This window comes from Mytilus galloprovincialis, chromosome 5, assembly GCF_965363235.1.
Source record: "Mytilus galloprovincialis chromosome 5, xbMytGall1.hap1.1, whole genome shotgun sequence".
NCBI lineage: Eukaryota > Metazoa > Mollusca > Bivalvia > Mytilida > Mytilidae > Mytilus > Mytilus galloprovincialis.
The window spans coordinates 9,448,799-9,475,379 of record NC_134842.1 but is presented as its reverse complement, the minus strand read 5'-3'; the positions used below and the strand labels follow the sequence as shown (position 1 = coordinate 9,475,379).

At 30.5% G+C, this 26,581-nt stretch overlaps 1 protein-coding gene across 1 annotated transcript; it reads right to left on the bottom strand.

The window, feature by feature from the left end:
• Nucleotides 1-3,424: 3,424 nt before the first annotated feature.
• LOC143075096 (uncharacterized) lies at nt 3,425-26,134 on the bottom strand. The gene is made up of 9 exons (XM_076250393.1): nt 25,989-26,134; nt 18,868-18,918; nt 17,687-17,863; nt 16,609-16,754; nt 16,054-16,146; nt 15,660-15,726; nt 11,311-11,468; nt 9,950-10,920; nt 3,425-4,456 (listed from the first exon to the last, which is right to left on the bottom strand). Exons 1-9 carry the CDS (start codon nt 26,047-26,049, stop codon nt 4,261-4,263), a joined length of 1,920 nt encoding a protein of 639 aa, XP_076106508.1. The 5' UTR covers nt 26,050-26,134; the 3' UTR covers nt 3,425-4,260.
• Between the last annotated feature and the right edge of the window lie 447 nt (nt 26,135-26,581).

Here is a 26,581-nt window from a genome sequence, read left to right as displayed (position 1 = left end):
GTGAAATTAAGAAACCATCTAGATTTGGATTTGACGATTAACTGAAATTTTAATTGAACTATTTTGTTGACATTTAGAGGGGGTGAATGTAGTATATTATGTTTATTTGGTTTTGTGGTAGTTAGTCATTAGTAATAGTCATTTTAATAGTTTCTTTCCCTTTTCTTTATAGACTCCTGTAATCATGAATGATGGTTTGGATTTAAGTTGATAAATAAATCATGTATCTACTTGAGAACTCTTTTTAATGATTATTAACTACACTACAGTAGGCATCCCCATGGGAATTAATTCTGTCTCTCGTCTTGCAGACTTGTTTCTTTATTCTAATGAGGCTAACGTCATACAGGAAATTATTAGGAAGAAACAAAAGAATTGGCAATATCCTTTAAATCTACTTTCCGCTACACAGATAATGTTCTCTAACTAAACATATTACATTAAAAATTGGGAACAACACGTTTATTAATTTCATGCGTCCGAAGCGCTTTTCTGGATTTTCTTTAATCAAGAATTGTAAACAGGAAAATATTTTTGGTGAAAGAAGGGTCTTTAACACGGAACCTTGGCTCAAACAGAACACCACGCTATCAAGGTCCCTAAAACTGACGAGTGTAACAGGATTCGTGTTTATTTTTTACTCTTTTTGATATTAACTTGTCTTTTTCCTTTCCATTAGTTTGTTTATAAAAGAGTCAATGTCTTCTTTATGTGCATTACATATGTTTTACAATGTGTCTGCCGATAAATTTTACTTATCAATATTGTATTCAAGAAATATCCATATTAGTTTTATACTTTTGACATTTTCAGAAGATGAAAACAATTTAATAGTTTATTTTTATAGAAAGTAATTTTTCAGTTCTATTTAGACTTTCACCTTTATTAAAAACTCATCATAGATACCAGGATTGAAATATTATATTTACGCTAGACGCGCGTTTTGTTTACAAAAGACTTATAAGTGACGCTCGAATAAAAAAATGTTAAAAAGGCTAAACAAGTACGAATTTGAAAAGCATTGAGGACCAAAAATTCCTGAAAGTTTTCCCAAATACATTTTATATATAGTTATCGCGCTTTTGTCGAGAAAAATATTTATCAGGACCTAAATAATTGTAAACTAGATATTTTATTAATAATGTTCTTGTTACATGCATTTATTTGTTATATGTGATTGTTGGGTTATTGTTATTGTTACATGTTACGAAATTTTGATCTCAAAAATTGATAATTCACTCAAAAGATGTCTTGATTGAAAAAGTCCAGTGAGGAATAATTTAATATCCCATCTGTTTTTAATGGAAGTAATGGGTTTTGTAATGAGTAAAAGTGGCACGGAAGTACTCACATTCTGGTATTTAGGTTGCTCTTTTATGTACTTAATGAATCTGAACACTGTGATTGAACAAACAATACAGTATCTACCGAACATAATTCCCCAAGCATAGGGAGGAATCGGTGTAGAAAAAGATATAACAATTTTATATACAAGTGAAGATATAATGGAGAATGAAAACGGGGAATGTATCAAGAAGATAGCAGAAAACATTCCAAGGCCGCCAATGGGTCTTCTACCACGTGAAAAAAATCAACACCCGGAGGCGGGCTTCAGTTGGCATCTAAACAAAAATGTGTACTAGTCTTGTTTGGCGAAATGATATTTTGAGAATTTATGGGAATTTTGTATTCATTGCACGATAAAACATTTAAAAGCGCCAGTGTTCTTAGGTTTATAAAGATACCAGAAAAAAAGTCATCGGAAATCCTACATATTTGTTGTTTAGTGAGAGCCAAGGCTCCATGTTGAAAGCCGTACCTTGAACTATACTGGTTTACTTTTATAAATTGTTATTTGGATGGAGAGTTGTCTCATTGGCACTCATACCACATCTTCAAATACCTATATTCAAATAATTTCTGAATATTATAATGAAAGTTCTTAAAGTTATACTGTGTATGTAGGTCCTAGGGCAGTGTAAGAAGGTGGTGAAATTTAAAAAAAAGAGGCTATCCTTATCCTTACGTCAGGAATTATACCGTGCCTGACGTAAAAAAAGAACATACTCAAAGACTAAAAACAGATAAACAAATACTAGTACCGAAACTTCAAAGAACCACATGCTCGTATAGAAGATCAGCATATTTGTTGTCCTGGGTTCCCCTTTTAGTTAGGAATGATGCATTGAGTATCTCGTGTAAACGGTAGCATAAAGTACATAATGAAATATAGTATATACATTTGTTTTCGTTTTTCTTAGTTAACCTGCTGCACACCGAATACTGAGTTCGTGGAACTCTGAGTACTTGTTTGTTTTATTGTGGTATTTATTCTCTTATGAATCTTTCATTTCACGAACTAAAGAATGTTTTTTGTAGAAGATACATACTTTTACAGTGAAAGTAGAAATTGACTGATGGTACTAGTGACACAAACTGTTTACAACCTTGTTTGCAGTTTTCTATATTTGGCTAAAACTCTATAACATATGGATAAATGTTAAAAGCAAACTTTAAGCCATTTAGATAGATCAACATTGTGGAAATTGTCCTTAAAGTTGATGAACCAGAGTTATGTCAAATAACTTCTCGTTTTCTTAAAAAAACAAATCATCGGAAGGTACAAACCCCTTGTTAATACATTCAAGATACTAACGTTAATTGTCATCTTAATAACGTGTTAGACCGTTCTTTTATTTGTCTTTGTAAATATTACTTTTACTGTTTTGTCTAGTTTTGGAAATACCATATGACATGCTTCAGTACTTATACATTCCGTCATTGTGTTATTGTTTAATTGTAAAGTAATGTATTCTTGTCTTTTAATTTTGCTTATGTGATTGTCTATATGCCTTTTTGAGTTTCCTTTGAGGCTTATTTGTTTGTTTTTATAGTTATTAAGATTATTATACAATATTAACTGCTGTACCCCTTTTTTTTGACATTTTTACCTATTTTGTGTGCTTGTTTTTTCACACATCGTTGTTTCTTTAATGGATTTTTCTGCATACAAAAGGAAATGCCTGTCAAAGTCAAGAATATGACAGTTGTTTTACAATCGTTTTATGTGTTTTAGTTGTCGATTTCGCCATTTGATTAGGGACTTTCCGTTCTGAATTTACATTGGATTTTGTTTTTTTTGTTATTTTACTTTTTACACTATAGGAATTTCGGATAACATTGATGGTAAAAGTATGGTTTTGAAAATTCAGTCTAACAAGTTTCAAGGATGAGATATAGTCTTTAGGGGTTTCATTCGATGATTCTAACACAGTTTCCCTTTGATGAAAGTTGCTGACCTAATAGACTACATGTATATTAGCAACCCTTTGACTATTTGTGTTTATAGCATTGTCCTCTATCTTCTACAAAATGGAAATTCATTATTGAAATAAATCTTACAAGTAAAATACAAACAACAACATATTACTTTTTAATTTATTTGTTGTTAATTCTGTCAAATTATAACCGATGATTAAACATCAGTAAACATTTCAAAGCCCTCCAAAAGAAGAATTGATTAACACATTTGTGTCAATAAAATTGAAATTAAGAGGTGATTGCATAAGGTATTGGAATTAAATGATAAGAAAATCGAAAACAATTAACATATGCAATATTTATCTAAATTAAGAGAACATATTTTGTATTGTGGACCTTTGAAATGTCATACTATATTGTTGTATCATCAGAACATTAAAATGTATTGCAACATATTTGTTTAATCACAGCATTACCATTTTCTTATACAAAAAGCTCACACACAACATATTAAAACAATTGATATGCGCGAAAACTAAACTTAAAAAGACATATTTCAGTTAATAAATTTATAAAGATATGAATCTTAATTTAACCAACCCCAAAACATATAGTTAACATAACCCTAATTATAAATCCGGATTCATATATATTAAAAACGGTTTTATTTCAGTAATACTTAATTCGATCTTTTATCAAACAATTCCCGCTAATTTTCAGTAACAAATGTGACAAACCCCAGTTAACCATGGCTCAAAACTAAATCTTTTTTTAATATCACACATTCCGATTCAATATAGTAGGTTTTCTCATGACCAAACTACTAACATTTCACTAACACAAACCTTAAATGTAGCAGTTAAACTCAATTGCGAATTTATCCCAACCCGACATTGATATATATGTTTTAAAGTCCACTCCCGAACTGATATTTTTCAATTGATCAATACCAATCTCAAAATATTAAATTGTTTCAGCTGTCTAAAACATTTCAGAACCTTACCTATAAGGAAACAAGAGGAGATATACAAGGTACATAACATATTCAATATAATCACATTTACGTCCAAAACAATCAAACATTTTGATATTTTCTGGTGCTATATCTTTCTTTGTGTTATTCTCTTCTATTATCTTAGCACATCTTTTTAATGTATGGTTGATCAGGAAAGGCCATAACCAAAAACTGTCAAAGCTGTAAAGAAATAAAAAAGTCTCAAACATATGTACAATTTACTGCTTATTAAGATCTTTGTATATGTACACATTGTAATTAAAGAGAGTCTAACGTTTGAACTTAAACAAAACAAAATCCCTTACTTATTACCAAGTTATTTGTGTATATAGTGATTAAAAGTATAACACAATATAGACTTCTGTAACACAGTGTTTTATATTTTTATCTATTATGTTTGTTTGTTTTTCTCACACATTGTTGTCAATATAATGGAATTCATAGCGAATGTCTTACAATGTTATACATATTAAGGAAATGCCTGTACGGTAGTGTTTTCCATTTCTAAGCAGTTTGGTTAATACGTGGCTCATTTCCGTTCTTTGATAGTATTTGTTAATCCTCTGTATTAGTAAAACAAATGACAACAATAAGACGAAGATAAAAAGATATCACCATACTAAGTACCGTGTTGTCGGCAAAGTAAGCACTTTCTTTTCTATCCACATAAACAGTTTAATTTTAAAAGTTCAGATATATTCGAACATAAGTTCAGGTATATCGCTGAATTGTTTACAGTTCATAATATAGGACTAAACCCTTATACAATCTACCTCAATACTTTATATGCAGACTTAAACAAAACTGATATTTTTGTTTTACTTTGTTTTTACTTATTTCAATTGTGTTGTTCTCTAGTTTACTCAAAGAATATAATCCAATAATAAAGAGCCTCCAATGTCAAATAATTAAAATGTACATTTATCAATACCTAAAACTAGATAATACTTGTTAATATTTACAATATCTTCATGCTTTGTCCATCCATTTTGCAATACTGTTGATATTGACAATTAGTAAGACATATCGACAAAACAGAGGTTAAAGATACCAAAGGAATAATCAAACTTGAAACAGTATACAAAACACAACATAGAAAACTATAGACTTAACAATCGTATAGATTCTATAAACGACTACATGTACTGGCTTCCGAAGCTGCCCAAAACACCTTCCACATATACAAAATATTTCGTCTTCAAACCACTTTTCCAATAATTAACTGTCTTTTCTACTTACTAGTACACTTGGCAGAATCATTAACCTGATAATAAATTATTTAAATAAGGCATTTGAAAATTGTGGAATTAATTGCTTTTGGAGTGTCATAAAACTCGTTGGAAGTACTAAAAAAATCGCATGTTTATATAGGTGATTACGAATTTGTCAAACGAATGAATTTGTCTACCCTAAAACAAAAGAACCATGCTTTTTAGACCTGCTTTGATACAACAACTGCCCTGGGATTTTTGCTAGATACAATTTTTGTTTTATATGGAGATTCCGTATTTATCATCAAGTTATCGGAATTCCAATAGGGACAAAATATGCACTTCTTATTTTGAACCTGTTTCTATATTATTATGAATTTCAATTTATGACTAAGATCAACAAAGACACATCAAAACAACATCTGTTTTAAACATTTAATAACACTTTGATATTGTAGAAATTTGTATGACTGTTTGGCTCTAAATTATGACGAATTCTGTATGTACACTAAAGAGTTGTAACCGCCTGAACTGCCTTAAATAAAGCTAATACTAACAATAAGCAATGTCCTTTCCTAGAATTTGATACATGCATCAAGGTCTTTAACGGGAAGATTATTACAAAATATTGTGATAAATGACATTATTTTTCATTTTCTATTGTTAGTTAATCATCCATGTTTAGATGGCGACGTTCCCTTATCACCATCTTATAGTGTTTATATATCTCAACTTTTTTAAATTCGCTTGTGTATGTAACATCATATTTAATTTTAACGAAAGAACTGAAAAATACTACACCAGGGTTTTCGATATTACAAACTAGTCAAAACACTTACTGTCATCGGTACAAGGACATCATTCGTAAATATAATTCAACATGATACACCTTAAACGCTGTATGGAAATATTCTTTACAAAGCACATAAATGTCGGTATTCACCTTAAACTCTTATTCAGAAGGTATACAGTTACGATACTGTAGTCAGGTAATTAAGGATTGCATATTTTGGTTTTGATATTGACTACTCATAGGGTCATTGCATCGGAAAAAACCCACATTTACTTTAACACCATTTGTTAGCATAATACAGGATATGTCATTCTCTTATATACTACGATGGTATGATAATAAAACCCTGACGGGAACGAATATGCGTTATTTCCTACGACGAAGACATAATATTTCAATCAGTTTAAATGAGGTCTGGAGCTAGCATGTCAATCACTGCTAGTAGTCATTTGTTAATGTTTGCATTTTTTGGTTACCTGTTCTTACATCGAACTCGGAATTCTTTTAAACTGCTTACTTGCTGTGCGTATTATTTTCCTCTACATTGGCTAGAGGTATAGGTGGTTGAGATCTCACAAAACATATTTAACCCTGCTGCAAATTTGATTTCATTTATATGTTTTGGGTATAAGAAAGAAGATGTGGTTTTATCGCCAATGAGACAATTCCACAAGAGCCCAAAATTAGCAACTATAGGTCATCGAACGGCGTTCCCCATGCCATTCTCAATTTTTCATAATGTTACAGTCAAAATTTAAGTACGTGCGGACGATTATAGTCTAAAGCAGCTACCCTCAATAGTGATCTGTTTTGATTACTTCGTTTTAAAGACGTTTCGAAACTCTTTTTATAAGTATGCTTATAAAGAGAAAAAACATGGTTGTAGGGTATATAAGATATGGTCCTATATAAAACCATCAACACCATTGCGCCTATAACGTTATTGTTTTTTGAATGTTTCATCAAGCATAATAAGGATTATACAACGTTCTGTCAATTTGTGTATCTGATTTCAGTTTTTAATGTTCCTTCAAAAATTTAGTAAAAATAATGACAAACACTTTATGAATTGTATACGTCCGATGCGCTTTTGTGGATTTGCCTTCATAGGAAATGCTCAAAGCAAAATATTTTAAAGACAAGGATTTCTAAAAACCGAAACAGTATTTGTTTAGGATTTTGAATACGAAGTTTTTTTATTTGAGAGACAAAACTACCATCTAACCAACTACATTATAAACCTGATAACTATGTTATGTTTGTACTTGACCGACATTATAAAACGAATATTTAACGTGCTAAATCACAAGGCTTTTAATATTTTTCCTGGAAATTGCTCTCACTTTTTTGGTTCTCTTACTTCAATATGCTGCATGCTATTTGGTCAATGATCTTACACACAAGCTCCCGCCATCAAGGAGAATACACTATTTTTCACGAATCGAGTACAAATTTATATGTGAAACAACTGCCATCATGTTTTACGTGAAACATATACATGACCATGATTGGTTTTTTTTTCAACACAATATTTGATTTATATATATTAAATGATATGCATATTATATTGAAGTGCCTCACACCCCACATTCAAAAAGCAAGCAATAAATCTGACTCTCAAATCAATAACTTTCCATGCAAATAAGAGAAATCGATTGAAAGCTATGCTGTTATAAAAGTCATGCAAAACGTTAATGATCAAAGCAGGAAAGATTAACAATGCATACGATTTTTAGAGTGGTCGAAAAGATAATAAAATAGAATAAATCTATAGATTAGCACTGAACAAATTCTAATAAATATGCCTTTTCATCAAAAAGTTGGATCATATGTAGACTGAAATTAAAAATTAAAAATTATCTCAACAATAAAATGTGAGACCTAAAACGAATTCTTAATTTTCTATTTCACTTGTTAAACAAATTATATGACAGTGCTATATGATGCTGAAAAGAAGAATAGAGAAAGGAACAGGGAGTTGCAGGTAAATGTGATATAAACGAGGGTTTTGGAACATGTTTGCAAAGTTACTTTGCATGAAATATGTATGCAGTATATAGAATATATGATTATAAATAAATATATCATGGAATAAGTTCTACGATGGGTACACTTACTAACAAATACTAGAGACAGCTTACGGGGAGGGAACGAATTAATAGGTAATACAAAATCGAATCAAAATTATATTAATGAATAGGTTAAAGCACTAGGGCAGGAATTCATTATTTGCTCATCATTGTTTTATAAATGACAGAATCATATTTGTTTTCTACAAAACTGAGCAGGGTTGTCCTAGACACGTTAAGTTAGACAACTGAAGTGAAATTATCAGTATCGCTGGTAATGGTACAGAATTCCTATAATTTTTCCTGAAAGGTTATGTTGAATAATGTAAAATTCCTGATAGCAAACTTTAGATATGCTGATATTAAACTGGTTATTTAAAAAAACATTACAACTAAACGTTTGCATCGTTACCTTGGTCACGCTTCACACTATCGTGATGCATATGCATGTCAAAATAATCGTCGTAAAAACCACTTGATTCTTTCCATTCGTCCCTATAACTGATATTTGATACCTCATAACTAGTTTACATGTACATAAGATCAAGGATTTGAAAAATGCACCATCACAAGAAATGGTTGCAGACAGATTTTGAAACATTTAAATTATAATAGATTACTGTTGCTTTAAACGATTGACACGAAGTAAGTAAGTCTGATTTTGAAAAAAAAATACGGTGTTAGTTCTAATGTGGTTTGATTCAATATCAAGGTATTTAGTCAGTTAGATCCGAATTGCACAGAATTATTTCCAGGACTTTAAAATAAAAACGTGACAAATTACCACACACGTGTACTCTCATAAGGAAAAATTGCCTGCATTTCTTAATTTTCAGTGAAAGTCTTTGAAAGTTAAACACTGGCAAGTCAAGTATTTGATTGGGTACCTAAGAACCTGAGATTAAGTGGAAATGGGAGTCTCGATCTGTATGAATATTCATTAGAATGGTCGTATGGCAAAATTTTGTGGTGTGTAGTGCTATTGTTGATCTTTTATTTCATGAGAACAATGATGTTGAATACTGCAATAAAAAAGCAAAGTATTTACAAGCTACAAATATTGAATTTGACCTTGCTTAGCCACATTGTGTAAAGCAGTGAGGTGCTATGCAACTGTTTGGTTCGGTCTTACGGCTCTACAAATCAAGAAAAATAGTGTGGATGAACACCGATTCTAATATCTAATTTGTGAATGCTAGTGCTAGTGCAACAGTCAACTAAAGCTAACCAACGAAAATTTTTAATAGATGCTTACAATTTCCATTTCTGAAAAATATATTTGTATATTTAGTTTCAAGAGTAAGTTTTTTTTTATATATACCAAAAGACATTTCTTCAAGGCAATACAACACATTTTAATATAAAACCGCTTAATTTTTCAAAGACTATCTTTCAAAATAATATAATTATATATAAAAAAAATTATTTGCTAAATGAAAATTTAAAAATATTCTAATGACAAATAATAACATAATTTGTATATCACATGCATTGTAGAAGTATAAAAATGCATATGTCTATGTTAACACACAATTCACCTTCCCTTTAGTAGTATTACTAGTTTTATATAGTTGACACCTATATGCTTTTTTTGTTTTACCTTGATTGGTGATAGTCGGGATACACCGGAGCTTGTACATAATTTCCGGGTCCATGGTTATTCTGCAACGAAGGTGGACTTTGACCAAAATGCTTCTGTAAATGGTTTCCATATTGGTTTGATATTAGCTTCTGCTGGTTGAAATTACCATTACCAGATGATTGTATATAGTTGTTATTCGGATTTGACGAAACTCTAGATTGTACCGGATTAGCTATAAAATCTGAAAGTCCAGCAAATATCCTGTCCTTTGGCTGTGCTATTCCTGGATGATCATTTGCGTGATAGTGTCTTTGGTTTTGAGTATTCGGTTTAGTGAGTCCGTTCATTTGTGTAAAAATATAGTCCAACAAAGGGCCTGACTTTCCCGCCTTACGACGATTGGAAAGAACAGAAGCTGTTTCAGGGGTTTTGAAAACATGCATACGTTCGCTGTTGCCATTGCTGAAAGCATGTCCTGTGTTAATTTTATTAACTGGACTTCCTTGTCTAGGATATTGTTGGTTTGGTCTTAAATGTTGATAAAGGCCACCATTGATATCATTTGGTTTTATGTTGCCAATGAGCAGACTGTTTCCATTTGATACTATCCCATTGAATGAACTTTGTCTTTGATTGTTGTATGAATTTGGTGACAATCCACGGTATATGTAATCTGTTCTAGAATTTGCATGATAATTAGACGACTGCGAATTATCAACTGGTATCCTGTTTGGAGCCTGTGGTGGTAGGTAATTATTTCTTATCGGACTAACTTTGACCGCCGGAAGCTCAAAATCACGTAGTTGTGGGCGTTGTAATGGCATGACGTTGCTGTAGACTTTTCGACCATTCAATGGTTGTAGCGGTCTAAAATTTTCCCTTATATAGATTGGGTCCGATTTAAAAACTCGACTTGAAACAGAGGAAGCCTTTCCCGTGGCAGCAACATGTTCATCCACTTTCTCTTGCAGATGTCTAAATCTATCAAGCTTTAATAAACAAATATTTTGGATTACACAATAAAAAATAAAAAAATTGGAAAAAACAATAATTTCTATTGTGAAAGCAATCCTGTAATTTCATTTCTGTGACTTCAAACAACATAAGGTGTTAGGAAGACGGTGGCATTAGTGGTGAACCAAAAACAAGTGAGACCAGGAAGACAAATATAGATTTAGTCGTGCACTAAACATATTCATGAGTTGTTGTGTTGTCTTTTCACTCGTTTAATAGTATCTGTTTATCTATAATTATCTGTGTTTTGTAAAAAAAATTTATGAATACCAATGCTGTGAGTGTGTTTATATTGTGATGGAAGAAACTAGAAAAATCTGTACTAATTACGGCAGTGACGTGTATAGGTGGATTCATGTATTTACCTGTCGTCCAGACATAGGAATAGTGTCAGCCATTACAAACCACATGACACTTTCGTAACACGGTGGAGTAGTAAGACTTCCTCTGTAGTGATAAAACGCATTCTTCCGTTGTGGTAAAAAGTCCTGCATACTGACATTGGAAACGTTTGCCTTTTTACCTATAAAATATAAATATAAAAGTCTGATTCCAAAATGATATCTCTGGTATAGTTTTCATACAAATTTCGACATCTGTGTCCTTCTGAGTATTGACGTTGGCTTTCAATGAGATTCTAATTGTTGTTGAATCTTCACAATTAACTGAAGTTTTGTACTTAATTGAATGATTTACTTTTTGGTATACAAGTCATTTATATAGAATTATTTCTGTGAATGTTGAGTGCACCGAAATAATGGCATTTTTTTCGAACAATTGTTTGAAATCCCTTACCTTATAATTGAATTGTTTACCTTTGATATTTAATTGGGGTGTTAAAGCGTTGATCGAAATATAGGTTTTCAGAAGCGTTGAGGTTTTATCAAAACTACATCTGTGAAAGCATATAATCACGCTCACTATATGAAAACAGTTAAAATTGCGTTTGTCTCATATCCTTTTTCAGTTATCAAAATATAGTATGGGACTATATAGCTAGCTGAAGCTCCCTTCGTGTGCGGGATACCCTCTCTGTGTTGAAGACCCATTGTGGCCTTCCTCTCTTTTCTGCTTTTTGGTCGTTTTGTCCTCTATTTCATTCTCGATTTTATAAATAATTATATTTCAGTCAAAAATGAACTAGATTTTAAGAATATATCTTGAATGCTTACACCATTCTTTTATTTAAAAAGATGATTTAGATAATTAGATTTAACTTTGAAATGGTATAAAGTAATATTGTTTTTCTAGTGTGGTATGCTTTACTGTTTAAATTTATCATGCTATAATGTTATTCATGTATTGGTGCAGAAACTTTTAGTTTAAGAATTGTGTTGGTTTTTTCTAATTAACTGTATCCTATACTTTATCACATTAATTCATTATAAAAATATGTAGAAATATAGAAATTCATTTCCCTCTTTCACAATTATTTTGTGTTTCTAGAAATCACAGACCAGTACGCTGGAACATTGAACAGATTAAAAGTACAGCTTATTAATATCAATTAGACCTTAAGAAAGTTCCGTCCTTTTGACTTAAATTTTTTCCGGAGTTTTGAAATCCTTTGGTTTTATCTATGTAGTGCCATTAAAATTTGCACCACTAACTCTTGCTTTTCTTTTTCTTTTTTAAAAGTTATATAGTTTTCATAGTTCTGAAATCGTTGTAATTTATTCATAGATAAAAAAAAAATGGCACCAATGTTAAATGTATAAAAAATCTATAGAGAATCACTTCTCGCAAAATTTTAAATCTCCCATATCTCGAAAACAAGCACGAAAACGAGCAAATGTAAATCAAATAATATCCGCATTTTTATACAAGTATCGACTTAGATACATTTTGTTTCAAGGAATTGGCAATTCTTTTTCCGATAAGGTTATTTAGTGAAAACTAAAAATTCAAGGTAGTATATATAGAAGAGAAGATGTTGTATAATTTCCAATGAAACAACTGTCCACAAGAGATCAAATGACACAGAAATTAACAGCTAATGGTTGTTAAGCTATACTGCTGTACTTCCTCAAATAGTGCTATGTATCATGTACTTATTTAACAGTTATATACGAACTAGTTAATGGTTTGGTGTACTTTAATGATAAAAAAAAAGATTGTGCGTAATACATCTGAGACAATCCTTTTTTGAAAGGGTATGCGGTTACTTAAGGTGGTATGGGAGTCTAAAATAAAAATGATAGAATTTGTTCATACTTTGCCAAAACGTAGTATCTATTGATATATGTTGAAAAATATAATAAAAATGATAGGTCACCGTGCATTTTCTCAAGCTACAGGACGTGACAAAATGACACATTTTGTATGGATTATACAGAGAAAAACACCATTTTGTTGTTAGAAACTAAACAAAATGATAGAATTGATAAATACTTAAGGAAAAGATAGCTTTCAGACAATGCTTTGAGAATATCAAAAGAAAAGATAGAGTCACCGTACGTTTTTTCCAGCTAAAATACAAAATAGGAAAATTCCATGTATAATCTTTCAGAAAATGCACTGTTTCAGAGTTACTTCCCCTTAAAATGCCAATTTAAAAAAAAAAAAAAAAAACAACCAAAAATAACCAATATTTGCAAAAATATTTAATAATTATAAGTTGTATTCTTATAAGTTGGTTCTTTTAAATGAAAATTCACATTTAAAATTTTCACTCCTGCATCAAATTTTGCTAACTTGATAAAAAATTTTGACCTTTGGTTCTCTGTTTTTTACAATCCAAGATGGAGGAAGACACCCATACCACCTTAATAAAGGCAATCAATAAACCAACCTTTCAATTTAGTTGTCATTATTATACATAAGTTTGTTTAGAATGTCAGAAAAACTCATGTATAAAAAAATAATAAGTTCAATTAAAGGACAAGGCTCGCCCATCACTTCATAACTGATAATTATTGTATAGATATAAGTCTGGTGAAAAGTTCAACCATCAAACAGTTTCCGTCCCTCTCTACCGGTCAATAACATTCTCATTTAACCTACACCGTCACTGTAAACGCGTTCACAAAGTTGGGTATATATACAATTGTTTTTAATTACTCATTTGTAAATGGGAAAATCCAAGTAAAAACACCCGTCTTTATTACTGTATATGCCTTAGACCTATCATTCAATACTTACAAACTGATATCCCAAACGTTATATTAAACAAGTATTGTTTGAATTAAAAAAAAACACATATAAGCGTAACATACAAACGAGCTTATGTATTAGATTAATGAAATGAATGAAAATACAATCTTCTAAAATGTTGCCATTTTGTCATGGCATTTGTGAAAGGCAATTGAAAGCTTTTGATAAAGACTGGTATAATTCGTTTATTATTATTATATATTATATTCTTATTCACTCACATATATATTAAAATCACCTCTGTTGCAGAATTATTTTCTCATGACAACATAATATAGTCGGAAGCTTTATCGCAAAATTCATTGACCTTCAAAACTTGTTTTCCCAAAACTATATACGAAATGTTTTTATTCATTATCTGTAGTTTTCATAAATATTTACACAAGACGGTGGAGAGTTCAGATTATCTGGTCGCTGACTTATACAATAATTTTTTTCAACTTCATAAAAAACTTCTCAGTTAAGGTCGTCTCTACTTACTTTTTTATCAAGGCTTTGAAGGTCTAGTCATTGAATTTTAGAATGGTGTATACATTAACGTGCATGATTTTTTTTTATTCCAATTAGAACTAATCTGTACGAGTACTTTTTTTAAATATGATTCTGTTTGTAATCAGGCGGTTTTAACACATTTTTACATTGAGAAGAAACTATAATAAGTTAATCTGTTAATTTAAAAACCTATTTCATTTATTTAGTATAAACTGGCCATTCACTCTTCTTCTTTATATGAATAATGTGCGCCTAATTTTACAGTTTGTAAATGTATTACTTGCTTTGACCTGTGATTCCATTGAAATTATAAATCACATATCGACGGCCACAAGAATATTCATCTAAAACAGATTTGGCATATAAAAAGGAAAAAGTAAAAAGACGAGAAGCATTTCACAGTGTCGACAACGCAGACACAAACAGACTATCAAACGCAGTAATATTTATTGTATATAGTGTGTAGTATTGTAGTGAACTCTTTATAACTGTTAATAACGAATTGTCCGAGCACCTGAAGCGATTTAACTATTGGAAAAAAACAACAAAATTGATCTTCGAGTTCTGCTTGTATTATTGTTAAAACAAAATTAAGGGAAGAAAATGAACGGTAAGTTTAACAGCACTACAGATGTGCAATATTCAAACATTTCTACTTCGGTATTTTAATACAATGAAACCGGTTTTAAGAGATCACTTAAAGGTAAGCAAAAACGTTGTATCATAAGACAGATTATCTTTTAATACAATTTCAATCTATAAGAAATACACTACAAAAGGATTTTAAATTAATGGTCTCATAACACTGGTTTTTGTTTAATACAGATGGTCTCATGAGCATTTTTTACTGTATTTGATTTTATAGATTTGATTTTTTTTATTGTGAAAAAATAGTAAGGTAAGACAATGCTTGTTATAGCTATAAACTCATCATAGATACCAGGATTAAATTTTGTATTTACGCCATACTATACAATGCTTGACGATATGTAATGGAAAGTCCATTAATAATCAAGTAACTATTTTAAGACAGTCCTATTTAAGATTTAACCAACGGCAATATACATACCATATTCTAGGATACTGTTAATTCCATTTGCTAACTGTTCAAAGGCATAAGTATCCTCTGGTACTAGCTGTAATTACAATCAATGTAATTGTTATTTGCATTGCTTAGACTATATGATACTGTGTTAATCTTAAGTTTTGTTTCTAGTGTTGAGAGTCGTTTATTTTTGAAACACCAAAATGATTTAATTTCATCCTTGATCAAGTCTTGTTTATCAAAAGTAAATACAAAATGAATATATTAACCAATGTTAAAATTATTGTTTTTTTTTTGTGCAGTTTAATCTTTATCTTTGAAATAAATGCTGAGTTTACTACCAGAACATTTATAAAATATGTTATGAATATTCGACAAATTGAGTAAAAATCTTTGACTGACAATGTATTTATCGTACCTCAACAAAAACTCCTATTACTGCAAGTCCATCAGGCATTTTCATAGCTTCTGACAAATTACCATATCGTGTTGAGTAATGCACGAAGTGGATCTGGAATAAAACTTGTAATAATAAATATCGCGTTTATTTTATTTTTGATTATATATTGCAAAGAAAGAGGCACTAAAAAGATGCATTTGACATGAATCATAGCAAATAATTGAAAGATAAGGAAGAGAAATAACTGGCAAAAAAAGATAAAGATTAAAAATAAAACTGATGTTTTGCTCATGGTCATCAATTTGAAGTGGTATACGGAATTATATTTAAATTGACTATAATTATTATTTGGTGCGTTGTAGTATTGTAGTGTTATAGTGTTATTTTCATTTATATGTGATGCCAACCTATTATATATTTATTTTCGTGATATACGATTCAAAACTACAAATTAAACACAGTGCCTGTGATTCCATTGGATAATTGTCTTGTGTGCTTCTTTCCAAAATGCATTCTTTTACAAGGTATCATTAAAAGAAATATAAATCATAATATTCATGCACGTTATAATACCTCTGCTGGATATTTCTTCCCATTTAATGCGTGTTCTGAACCTCTGCTGTTGTTATGACCCCAATGTAGATGCATTTCTGCTAGCTGATAATCGCCATTCAGATGTGCTCCACGTAACTTCAGACTGTGAGTGATAGCCATACTTGCTAAAATAGAAATCAACGTATTCATGTTTTACTGGTTTACATTTAAGCAAGAAATTAACATTGCGATGAAGAATTTAACACCTTTTATTAATTTAGAAAAAAATAGAGATAAGTCCAAGATTATGGCCTGTAAATAAGGCAACAGAAGTATACCGCTGTTCAAAAGTTATAAATCGTTAAGGAAACAAAATGAACTATAAGAGAAAAACAACGAAACGAACGAAAAACTAAAGTGCAACAAAAACAAATGCCAGCAAAGTTATCAATAACAATAGTAAATATAGACAAACAGTATTTTTGATATTATTGATCAACAAACCATAGGCTGATGTCATATATTGATCTTCTTCCGAATTATATGACGGTCTAAAATTTGGGATGTCACTTAAAAAATATTCAGTATACAAGTTTTCTATCACACTACGAGTACATATCAAATAAAATGTTTCCGTCAATTTAATCCTTTTCTGTATTGCAACATTTATATTTAGTTTGCAAAATGTTGTCAGAAGTTCAGCAATTAACGAAATTATTTATACGCAGCTGGTTTGCTCCTAACATAATCGATACCAACAGATTATATACATAAACTATACGAAAATTGCTTCTGTTTGACTAATCACCTATCTTACCACAATAGCCGATTGCAGAATCTAAAAAGGATATTAAATTTAAGTATATTTAGTATATATTGTAGATTTATTATTATTCGTTGGGTACCAATTGTCAAAGGTTTAGTGGAAACAGGTTAACCACGAATTCAAATGTTCAACGAACTACAAATTTTCTATGGGCTTGTAAGCAGAGATTGTTAAAATCACGAAATCAAATATCCGTGGAAATGTAAGTTTTCCTCAATCCACGAAAATTGATACCCAGGAAAATAAATGAATCCACAGTATATGTTTCAAAATATCAATTATAGCACGTACCTGTATGTCCATTATTCTTGATGGTACAAGGATCTCCCTGCCCTAAGTTCTTGTCATATCCATAGAACTGTAGCTCTGTCAACCACGATGCGAACTCGACATCACCTGTTCGAATATCGATAGGTGATTGTCTGTGTCCGTTACAACGAGGGTAGTGATCTGACCAATGGTCTGGTCCTGAAATAATATTTACAATTGTCAATCTAATAGAACTAAAAGGCTATATTTAATGAAAATCGTTGAATATAAAAACAATGAAGATTATTACAGACTTCGCTCTTTCCATAAAAAAACCTGGCGCTACTTATCATTTATGAGTCTTCTAGGGAAAAAGGCATTCTTCCTATTATAATTCATCAAAGATCCGCCTTGTGCTTTTCGGCTGCTTACTAACTCTTTTGATTACATTGATCTGTTTTTTTTTCATGTATCCGAAATGCACGTCTATTGTTATTTAAAAATCTTAGATATCAGCCTGATAATTGTGTACTCCAGACACGCGTTTAGTCTCAAAAGACTCATCAGTAAAGCTTAATTCAAAGAACAAATTAAAGACAAAATGTATTACTATTTCAAAGAGGATTGAGGATCAAAAGTTATAATTCCAAGGGTATTCACTATTTGCTTTTGTACACAGGCAAAATTTTTAATTTCACAAACACATCACATGAAATTAACGTGAAATGTTCACTTGAGATTTATCTCAAACGAGCTTATACATTAGTTTTAAGCGAAAATGTTCACTGCTGGGAATTTGATAATATTCATCTCAAGGTAAATTTACATGAAATTAATATCCAACTTAAGACAAATTCGGGGATAGGACAATGTAATATTGGAATTTGTTATTACAACTGTTCATTTAGAAGGGAATATTATAATCAGAAAATATTTCTAATTTTGCACCGATATGTTACTCAGTGTCATATTGGACGAGGATGATCTGGTTTTAAGAACTCCTTGACCACAATTCTGGAAGAAATAATGTAAAACATAATACTGTGGATTCATTTATTTTCGTGGGTACCAATTTTTTCGTGGATAAGGGAAAACTTGTATGTTCGTGGATATTTAATTTCGTGGTTTTGCCGATGTCTGCATACAAGCCTATCGGAAGTTGTCAACGAATAATAATGAATCCACAGTAATGTTAAAGTTTAAACAGTAAAATATCAACCTACCCGAATCACCAAAGTAGCTCCAGTGATGCCCAGTCTGGTCCTTTCCTGTTTCTAAAATAAAACAAAAATACAAGTTTTATTCTGAGCTCTACATTTCCTGCAGCAACATATAAAAAAACCCGCTTTATTATCATAAGAAAAACTTCATATAATGCATCTGGTCATATAATGTATTTAAGATCCCGTCAGTATGATATTGTTCTATGTTATGTTATTATGATACATTTCTATTATGAATTACAAAATACGTCGAACCACAAACGTCAAAATTATTCAATCGCCTAGTGGAATGAACTATTTGTGGATTCTTATAAACTCTACTATTTTAAATCTCGGTCTATTTCTGAAATAAGTTCTTACATACTTTTGATTTTTTAACCCTGTATGCTAACATTGCCTATGTGAAATTTTAAAATTGTTTGTATATACATTGAACGACAAATATATGTGGCGTATAAAATTTTCTGACGTCAGACACGCGAATCAATGAATGTGTTTGTAGATAGATGTTTTTTGTGATCTGTTTAATTGTTCCTTTTAAAATTGTTACACGATGATGATTGCTGTACCCATATTTTGACTATTTTATTTATTATGTCTGTTTAGTTCCGCATCATTATAAATATAACTGAATTTGATGAGACTGTCATCAAAGTGAGAGGGTTAGCGCTATAAAATCAGGTTTAATCCACCATTTTCTACAATTGAAAATGCATGTACCAAGTCAGAAATATGACAGTTCTTGTACATTCGTTTTTTATGTGTTTTGTTATTTGATTTTCCGATTAGATTTTCCTCTAAGTTCAGTATTTTTGTGATTTTACTTTTTTCATAAGAGACATTTGATGGAATAAGCATAAACGGAAGTTATGTTTTATTATGTCAAATGATGTGTAGTTAAAATTTAAAATTAAGTAAGAATTTATATATTTTTAAATCAAATTCATGTAAAGAGTAATACAATTCATAATTATGAATAAAACAATGAAATGCGACTTTGAAAATACATTTGAACCTTTTTTTTCAATTTGGGAATGTCCCCTTTGATTTCATGTTTCAATTTTTTGTAGTGTAAAATGATGATGAACTTTACTAGATCAATACTGATTTGAAAATAAGGAGATGTGATATGATAGCCAATGAGAGAAACTATCCACTAGAGACCAAATTACATAGTAGATAATAACATTATCTCACTACACAGCCTTCGGTAATGGCAAAACCAATACCGCGTAGAAAGATCTGACCCGTGTTAAGAGAGAGCCATATCTCTTGTACGTTAAAGACACCCTTGTAGATTTCGAAAAAGAGTAGGCTAATGCCGCTACAAGGCAGCACTCGCACCCGCAAAGTGGAAAGGGATAAATATAAGTTGCAAAACTTGTTTCCCAATCCCCTATAAATAAATATGTTTAAACTAAAGATATAACAGACCAGAAATTCAAAGGTAAATAATTCAAACGAGAAAGCAAGCAATTTGATTTATCAACAAAACTTTCAACAAATATGCTATATAGCAACAAACGACGATCACTAAATTACGGGCTTCTGATTTGAGACAGGCACATATATAATGCTCTAGTTATATAAATACAGATGAAATAATTTATATATTTCTGACTATCAAAATTTAATTGCATGTGGGCGTTTTTACTATTAAGGTAAAATCCGGAAAGCATTTTTAAAGCTACAAGATTGGATACGTTTGATGTTTCCTTACTAAATTTATAATAAAAGCAGTCAAGCTAAATGAAGTTATTCTGACAGATGATAGTAATTCACAAAAGATCTGACATAAGACTGGCAAAGTCACAAAATGTGAACATGAGCGCAAATCTTAAGATCTTCTTTAAAAGAAGATAAAAACAAATAGGAAAAGTCTAAAAATAAAAGTTATTTAAGGAATGACAGTAATATTTTTTGTCTATGAGGAAATTACATTAAAAATTTGGTGCACACTGAATAACGCGCGTAGCGGGTTATTTAACAGTGTGCACCACATTTTTATGTTATTTCGAATAGACAGAAAAAATATTACAGTCCTTTCTTATAATTTAATTCTAAATTCCATTTTAAACCGTAGAAAACAATGAAAAAACGTTGATGACGTCACGGTCACATGACTAAATTATGTCTATGGGCTCACAACAAAATAACGTCAACCAATCAGAAGACGCGTTACATCCAAAATTAAATTATTGTAAAATAGATGGGAAAGATACCAGAGGAACATTCAAACTCATAAGTCGATAATAAAACAGCGTCATGAATATTTCAAACAGTTTGGCGAAAAATCTTTGGCAAATACGATGAGGTTGAAATAGTCATAAATCGCTTTACCTAAAAAAAAATAATACGGGTCACTAACCAACCGATGGAAACACATCAACTATAACAATGGAACAACGTGCTGGTTTTTTTTTCATCTTTTAACTGTTCCACATTTGTGTCGTGGCCTCTTCTAGCAGAAGTTTCGATTTTTTCTCATTGTTGTATACTGTAAATTAACCCACATCTGTTTTATAATCCTGGTACTTTTGATAACTATTGTCATTAAAACATGTGCTATTTGTCTTATTCGCAAACATACAGAACCATAACATCATATATAACAAAAAAGTACCGAAGTTTGCATAGGTGTTGATGTTCTATATATCACGACCCTGATTTGTGGGACAATGTCTTATGTACAAACATGTTCATCATCAAAATAATAGATGTTAAATGAACAACAAGATGGCAGATTCAGTACAGAAAAAATGTGTTATGATAAATGGGAATCTGTGCAATACGTTTTTTTCTTTAAAAAATCGATAAACATAAAGATTAAAAGTAATATTTAATTATAGAGATTAAAGACCTTAAATAATACGAATTAATGGCAAGATATATATTTGGGCAGTGAGAAAAGATTTTTTTAACAGGTCAAGTTCGGTCACGAAAGTTTGTTTTAAATTTAGCAAGCTTGTCAAATGAATTTCCGTGGTGTCATCCTAAATTATCATCGTCATAGTTAATGTTTCTATATTAAGAAAAGTGAAATATATTCTTTACTTGAACTACATGGAATGTTAATTAATTCGACAGCCGTTTCATAATTGATATTGTCATATGTGGTGATATTGAAATTAAATTAAACAGGTGATTTTGATTGCTTGATTAATCAATTGAATTCACCTGCAGCAGTTTTGAAGCATTAATATGTTTTCTTATATATATCATACCACAAAACCATAATATCTTATTCATCTGTTTAGATCTATGACATGCTTTCGAAAGAAAGAAAAAAGTAGAATCACAAAAAAAAAACAAAACGCCAAAATAAATTTAAAACGGAAATATCTTATCAAATGTCAAAATTACATATCAAACGAATAGATAACACCTGGCATTCACCTGACTTGGTACAGGCATTTTCGTAGAACATAATATCCAGATTTTAAAAGTCATTCGATTAAGATGTTGTGTATTAGTTTAAGATAAATTGATAATAATCCAAAGATAAAAATGGCTCCTAAAAGACATGTGTTTAAAAAAAAGGCTAGACATGTAAAACCGGAATAAAAAAAGAATTGCCATACAAACATAGTCTCCAAACTTCATTTAGATTTGACCTTTAAAACATCGTCGCGGTTCCATACGTATGACAGGCACAAGTATTAATGACGATATTCAACTATTTATTTTTATTTTTTACCCTCACCGACTTAAGTTTTTTCACACCATTAGTCATGTGAATTTTTCTTCATGAAAATGGTTCATTTTAGTACTGCGTTTCAACTATGACAAATATGACAAATGAACGAAGAAATATTGGCGTAAATAAAGTGTGTTTGTGGTCAAAATTCAAATTAATTTATAGCAATATTAAACAAAATTTCGTACCTCTTTGACAACAGACTAACTGAAACACAAATTTCCTATTATATACATACTTCAAAATTCGTAGAGGTTTCACAAAAAAACCTATCCACTACTCTTAGAAAATGTGAAGAAATAATTGATGTCAAAACTATTCTATTATAACATGAACTGTATAACAGTACACAGTAAATCATAAATAAGGAATGTTGTTGAACTGATATTTCATCTTGAGCTAAGTAAACAGTAAAAAGTTGATCTGGCTTTTGATTTCAACCTATGAGAAACGGTTGAAGAGATGATTGTTTTTTCCATTTAAAAAATGTTTGTGCACAACTGTTTGCAGCAGATAAAGTTAAAAGTGAAATCGCATACTTAAAAAAAAAGTTATCACAAAACCTGGACAAAAATTTCGAATGAGGAAAAGAAAAGATCTTTTGTATTTTTGTCTTAGATCTAATTGTAGCCCATTTCTCTTATAAAAACATTGAAAAAAATAGTGCATTTTATATTACCTCATAAAAGTCCGAGTAATTAAGATTTAAATATACGTGTTATTGGAATTTTTTAGCTCGTCAAACATAGAAAGAAAATGTTTACATTGTTGGAAAAAAATGTATAAACTAGTTGTGTTCAATACAAAACTGCTTGGTGAGCGGATATGGTTACTTTTCCTGTCACGAAAGCTACCACAACCTTAATTCCTCTACATATTTCATCATTCTTTCTGAGCCAAGATGGCCTACTAAAAATATTCAAAGTACAGAATTAAACAATGTTGAAGTATGAATAGTGTACACAGTTTCAACTTAATGATGATGACATGGCACCTATTATACATTTAGAACTGATAACGGTATTTTTTTTAAGTCACTCATTACACATCCGTTGGGCTTAGTGTAAAGACGTCATAAAACTGTATGACTAATGAAAGACCTTTCCAAATAAAAAAGAAACTGAAAAGGGTATAGAAGACTGTATGGTAATATATATAAAGTCATATTTAAATTCGGTCAAAACAAAATGAATGTTGACATCTAGAGTGTGAAACTGATAACCTTTTAAGAATAAATTCTTTCTGGGATCAATAGGTGTACATGAATCATATTGAAATATAAGTGCTCTATGAATACCATCAGCTTAAAAATAGAAATAAAAATAATCCGTTGGTAAATATCAAAGATTTCATCTTCCTACTCAAATCTTTGTATCTTTAAAAAGAATTTAGTAAAGGATTTAAATAGCTTATGTGTTCCCTGATTCATTTTTCAGTTATACATATTTTTCATTGGGATCATGAATTTCACTACAGACATGGGAAAAGTGATTGCGTTTTGATATATTCCAAAATCCATATGGGTCGGGGAACTTTCATGATAAAAAATAGAATCAGATACAGGTTCAATATATGCCTTTTTTCGTAACAAATGGAATTAATCTAATCTTGACTTAGTTTTGACATACAATGTGATGCATAAACAAGCTACGAAAATCTCATTTAAAAGGGGTGCAATTAGTTCTTATAGTCATACCTACAACATTTATTTAAACTTTTTTTCTGTTCTTTATCTAATATGCAAAACAAAAGCTTTAAAACTGTATGATTCATGATCATGAGAGAAGGAAAGAAAAAAAGTCCTTTTTCAATTTCGTAACTCGTCATTGCACAATCTCATATTCCTCACACACTCAGATGTTTTGCGTTTATGTTATGCATAGCAGTTAACTTGTCCACAAAGCATCTGTTACTGTCTTTGAATGCAGAGAAAATTAAAAACAGATACGATGTTAATAGTTACATTTAGACAAATGGTATAAAAATATGTAAATACATCATACAAATTAGGTTGTATGTTGACTTTAATTGCGTTTCAAATTTCCAAAAATAAAAGAGAAGTGCCCTTCATAGAAAGCAATGACATGACAGGGTTTGTTCATGGACCAAATTATCAATTATGGCTGATATAATAATATGAGGTTCTAGATGGACAGTCTCTTTCAATTTATTAACTTATTTTTCTCTATTTTCTATTCAAAGTCTATTATTTAGTCAGTTGTGTTTTACGACTGTGATTTATGTTAGCAGTTTTTTGCTGCAGGACTCCAGTAATTGTTATAATAACCCACAATGTCTTTTGGGGTTATTTCTATTTATGCAATTCAGTCTCTAATCTGTTAACTCCATCCAGACCCTCATGTTTCAGACAGGAATCAGACATTTTATTTCATGTGGTTTTATAAGTGAGGTTAAAATGTGCTTTACATATATATAATCAATACAATGCGATATTTGTATTCATAATAGTTATAACGTAACACCAAAATATTAATTTTCTCCAGTTGTCAACATGTTTGAAATTAATTATTATAATTTATAGCTTTATACTATTGTCTTACAGATAATAATAAAACTCGACACAGTTAAATAGCTATAACTTGTCATATTGCATCAAATAAGGAAAAAAACATAAAAAATGTGCCATCTAAGGCAGCAACCTTTTAATTTCCTGGGAGGGGGGGGGGGGCTATGGTTTTTTTTGGAAAAAAAAGTTTGTTTCCCCCCCCCCCCCCCAGAAAATCAAATGGTTGCTGCCTAAAGAAAGAAAAAACAGTTACCAGCGAAATGTCAAAATAAACTTTTTAACTTACATATACACACAGATTGGTATTTTCCGTTTTAAAATTATTTTATAAATGCTACCATAGCGAATTTTTGGTTATTATTGCATTGTACCTAAGAACTAAACTAACTAAAAAGATTCACACTGAAACACTTATGACAATAGGAATAAAAGATATTTTACGATAGATATAATCCATTTAGTGTATTATCACAAAATTGCAAAAAGAAAAACATTTTGAAATGTAGTTTTGAAATATATTTGCACATTTTATTCGTTAAAACCTGCAGAAAAATAAAAAAAAAAAGACTTTAAAATCAAGACATGCAATTAGTTTTATACCTATATGAATTCAAATGAAACAAGTGAAATTGAAAAATGTCTTGCAAAATAACTAGTCCAAAGAGCAAGAAAATTCTCTGAAAATTAGAAGTGTAACAACTAATTGAAAGACAAACATTATAAGTTGTAAAACTAACTAACTACTTATAAATATGAATTCACTGGATGATTTCCCTGATTATTCAGTGACCAAATGCCATAGCTCGAGTGATTTGTCATTACAGCAAAGAAAAGCACAATAAAAATATATTTTAGAGAGAAAAAAATAAAACCTTTATCTCTATATAATTGACTTACTTGGATCAATTATGTTTCCATAAAGAAGACTCAAAGTAAGCATCACCGATAACTCCCCCATTACACCTGGTTCTCTCAACGTTCAGCTAGAGTACTGTCTGACATACAACACATAGTAGGTAAATATACAATTCATTAAAAATTCAATCAAATTAAAATTTTGTAATGATGAATTATTCAAATTAACAATTATTAGATAAATACCAATCAAGCTTGTAATGAAATGTGTCAAAATGACAAACAACCAATCGACCGTGAACAATGGTTGAGTAATATGGTGAATGAAACGATAATCTCATAATACTATGGCTATCAAAATACTCATGAATTCATTTTCAAGTCTGTGACTAACTGTAAAATTATAAACAAGATATTTTAATTTTCGATCCCGACAGATTTTTTTCTTCTTTTAAAAATCTATGATCACTCGTATTTGATTAAGGACATTCTGTTTATAATTTCATTGGAGTTCGGAGATCGATATTTTAAGCTAGTTTACTTTTTTCGCATATGATACCAGAACTGATAATACTATACTACTAAAATAATGACGTCCAATTTGTTAGCCGGCATGACATAAGCACGATTTTAAA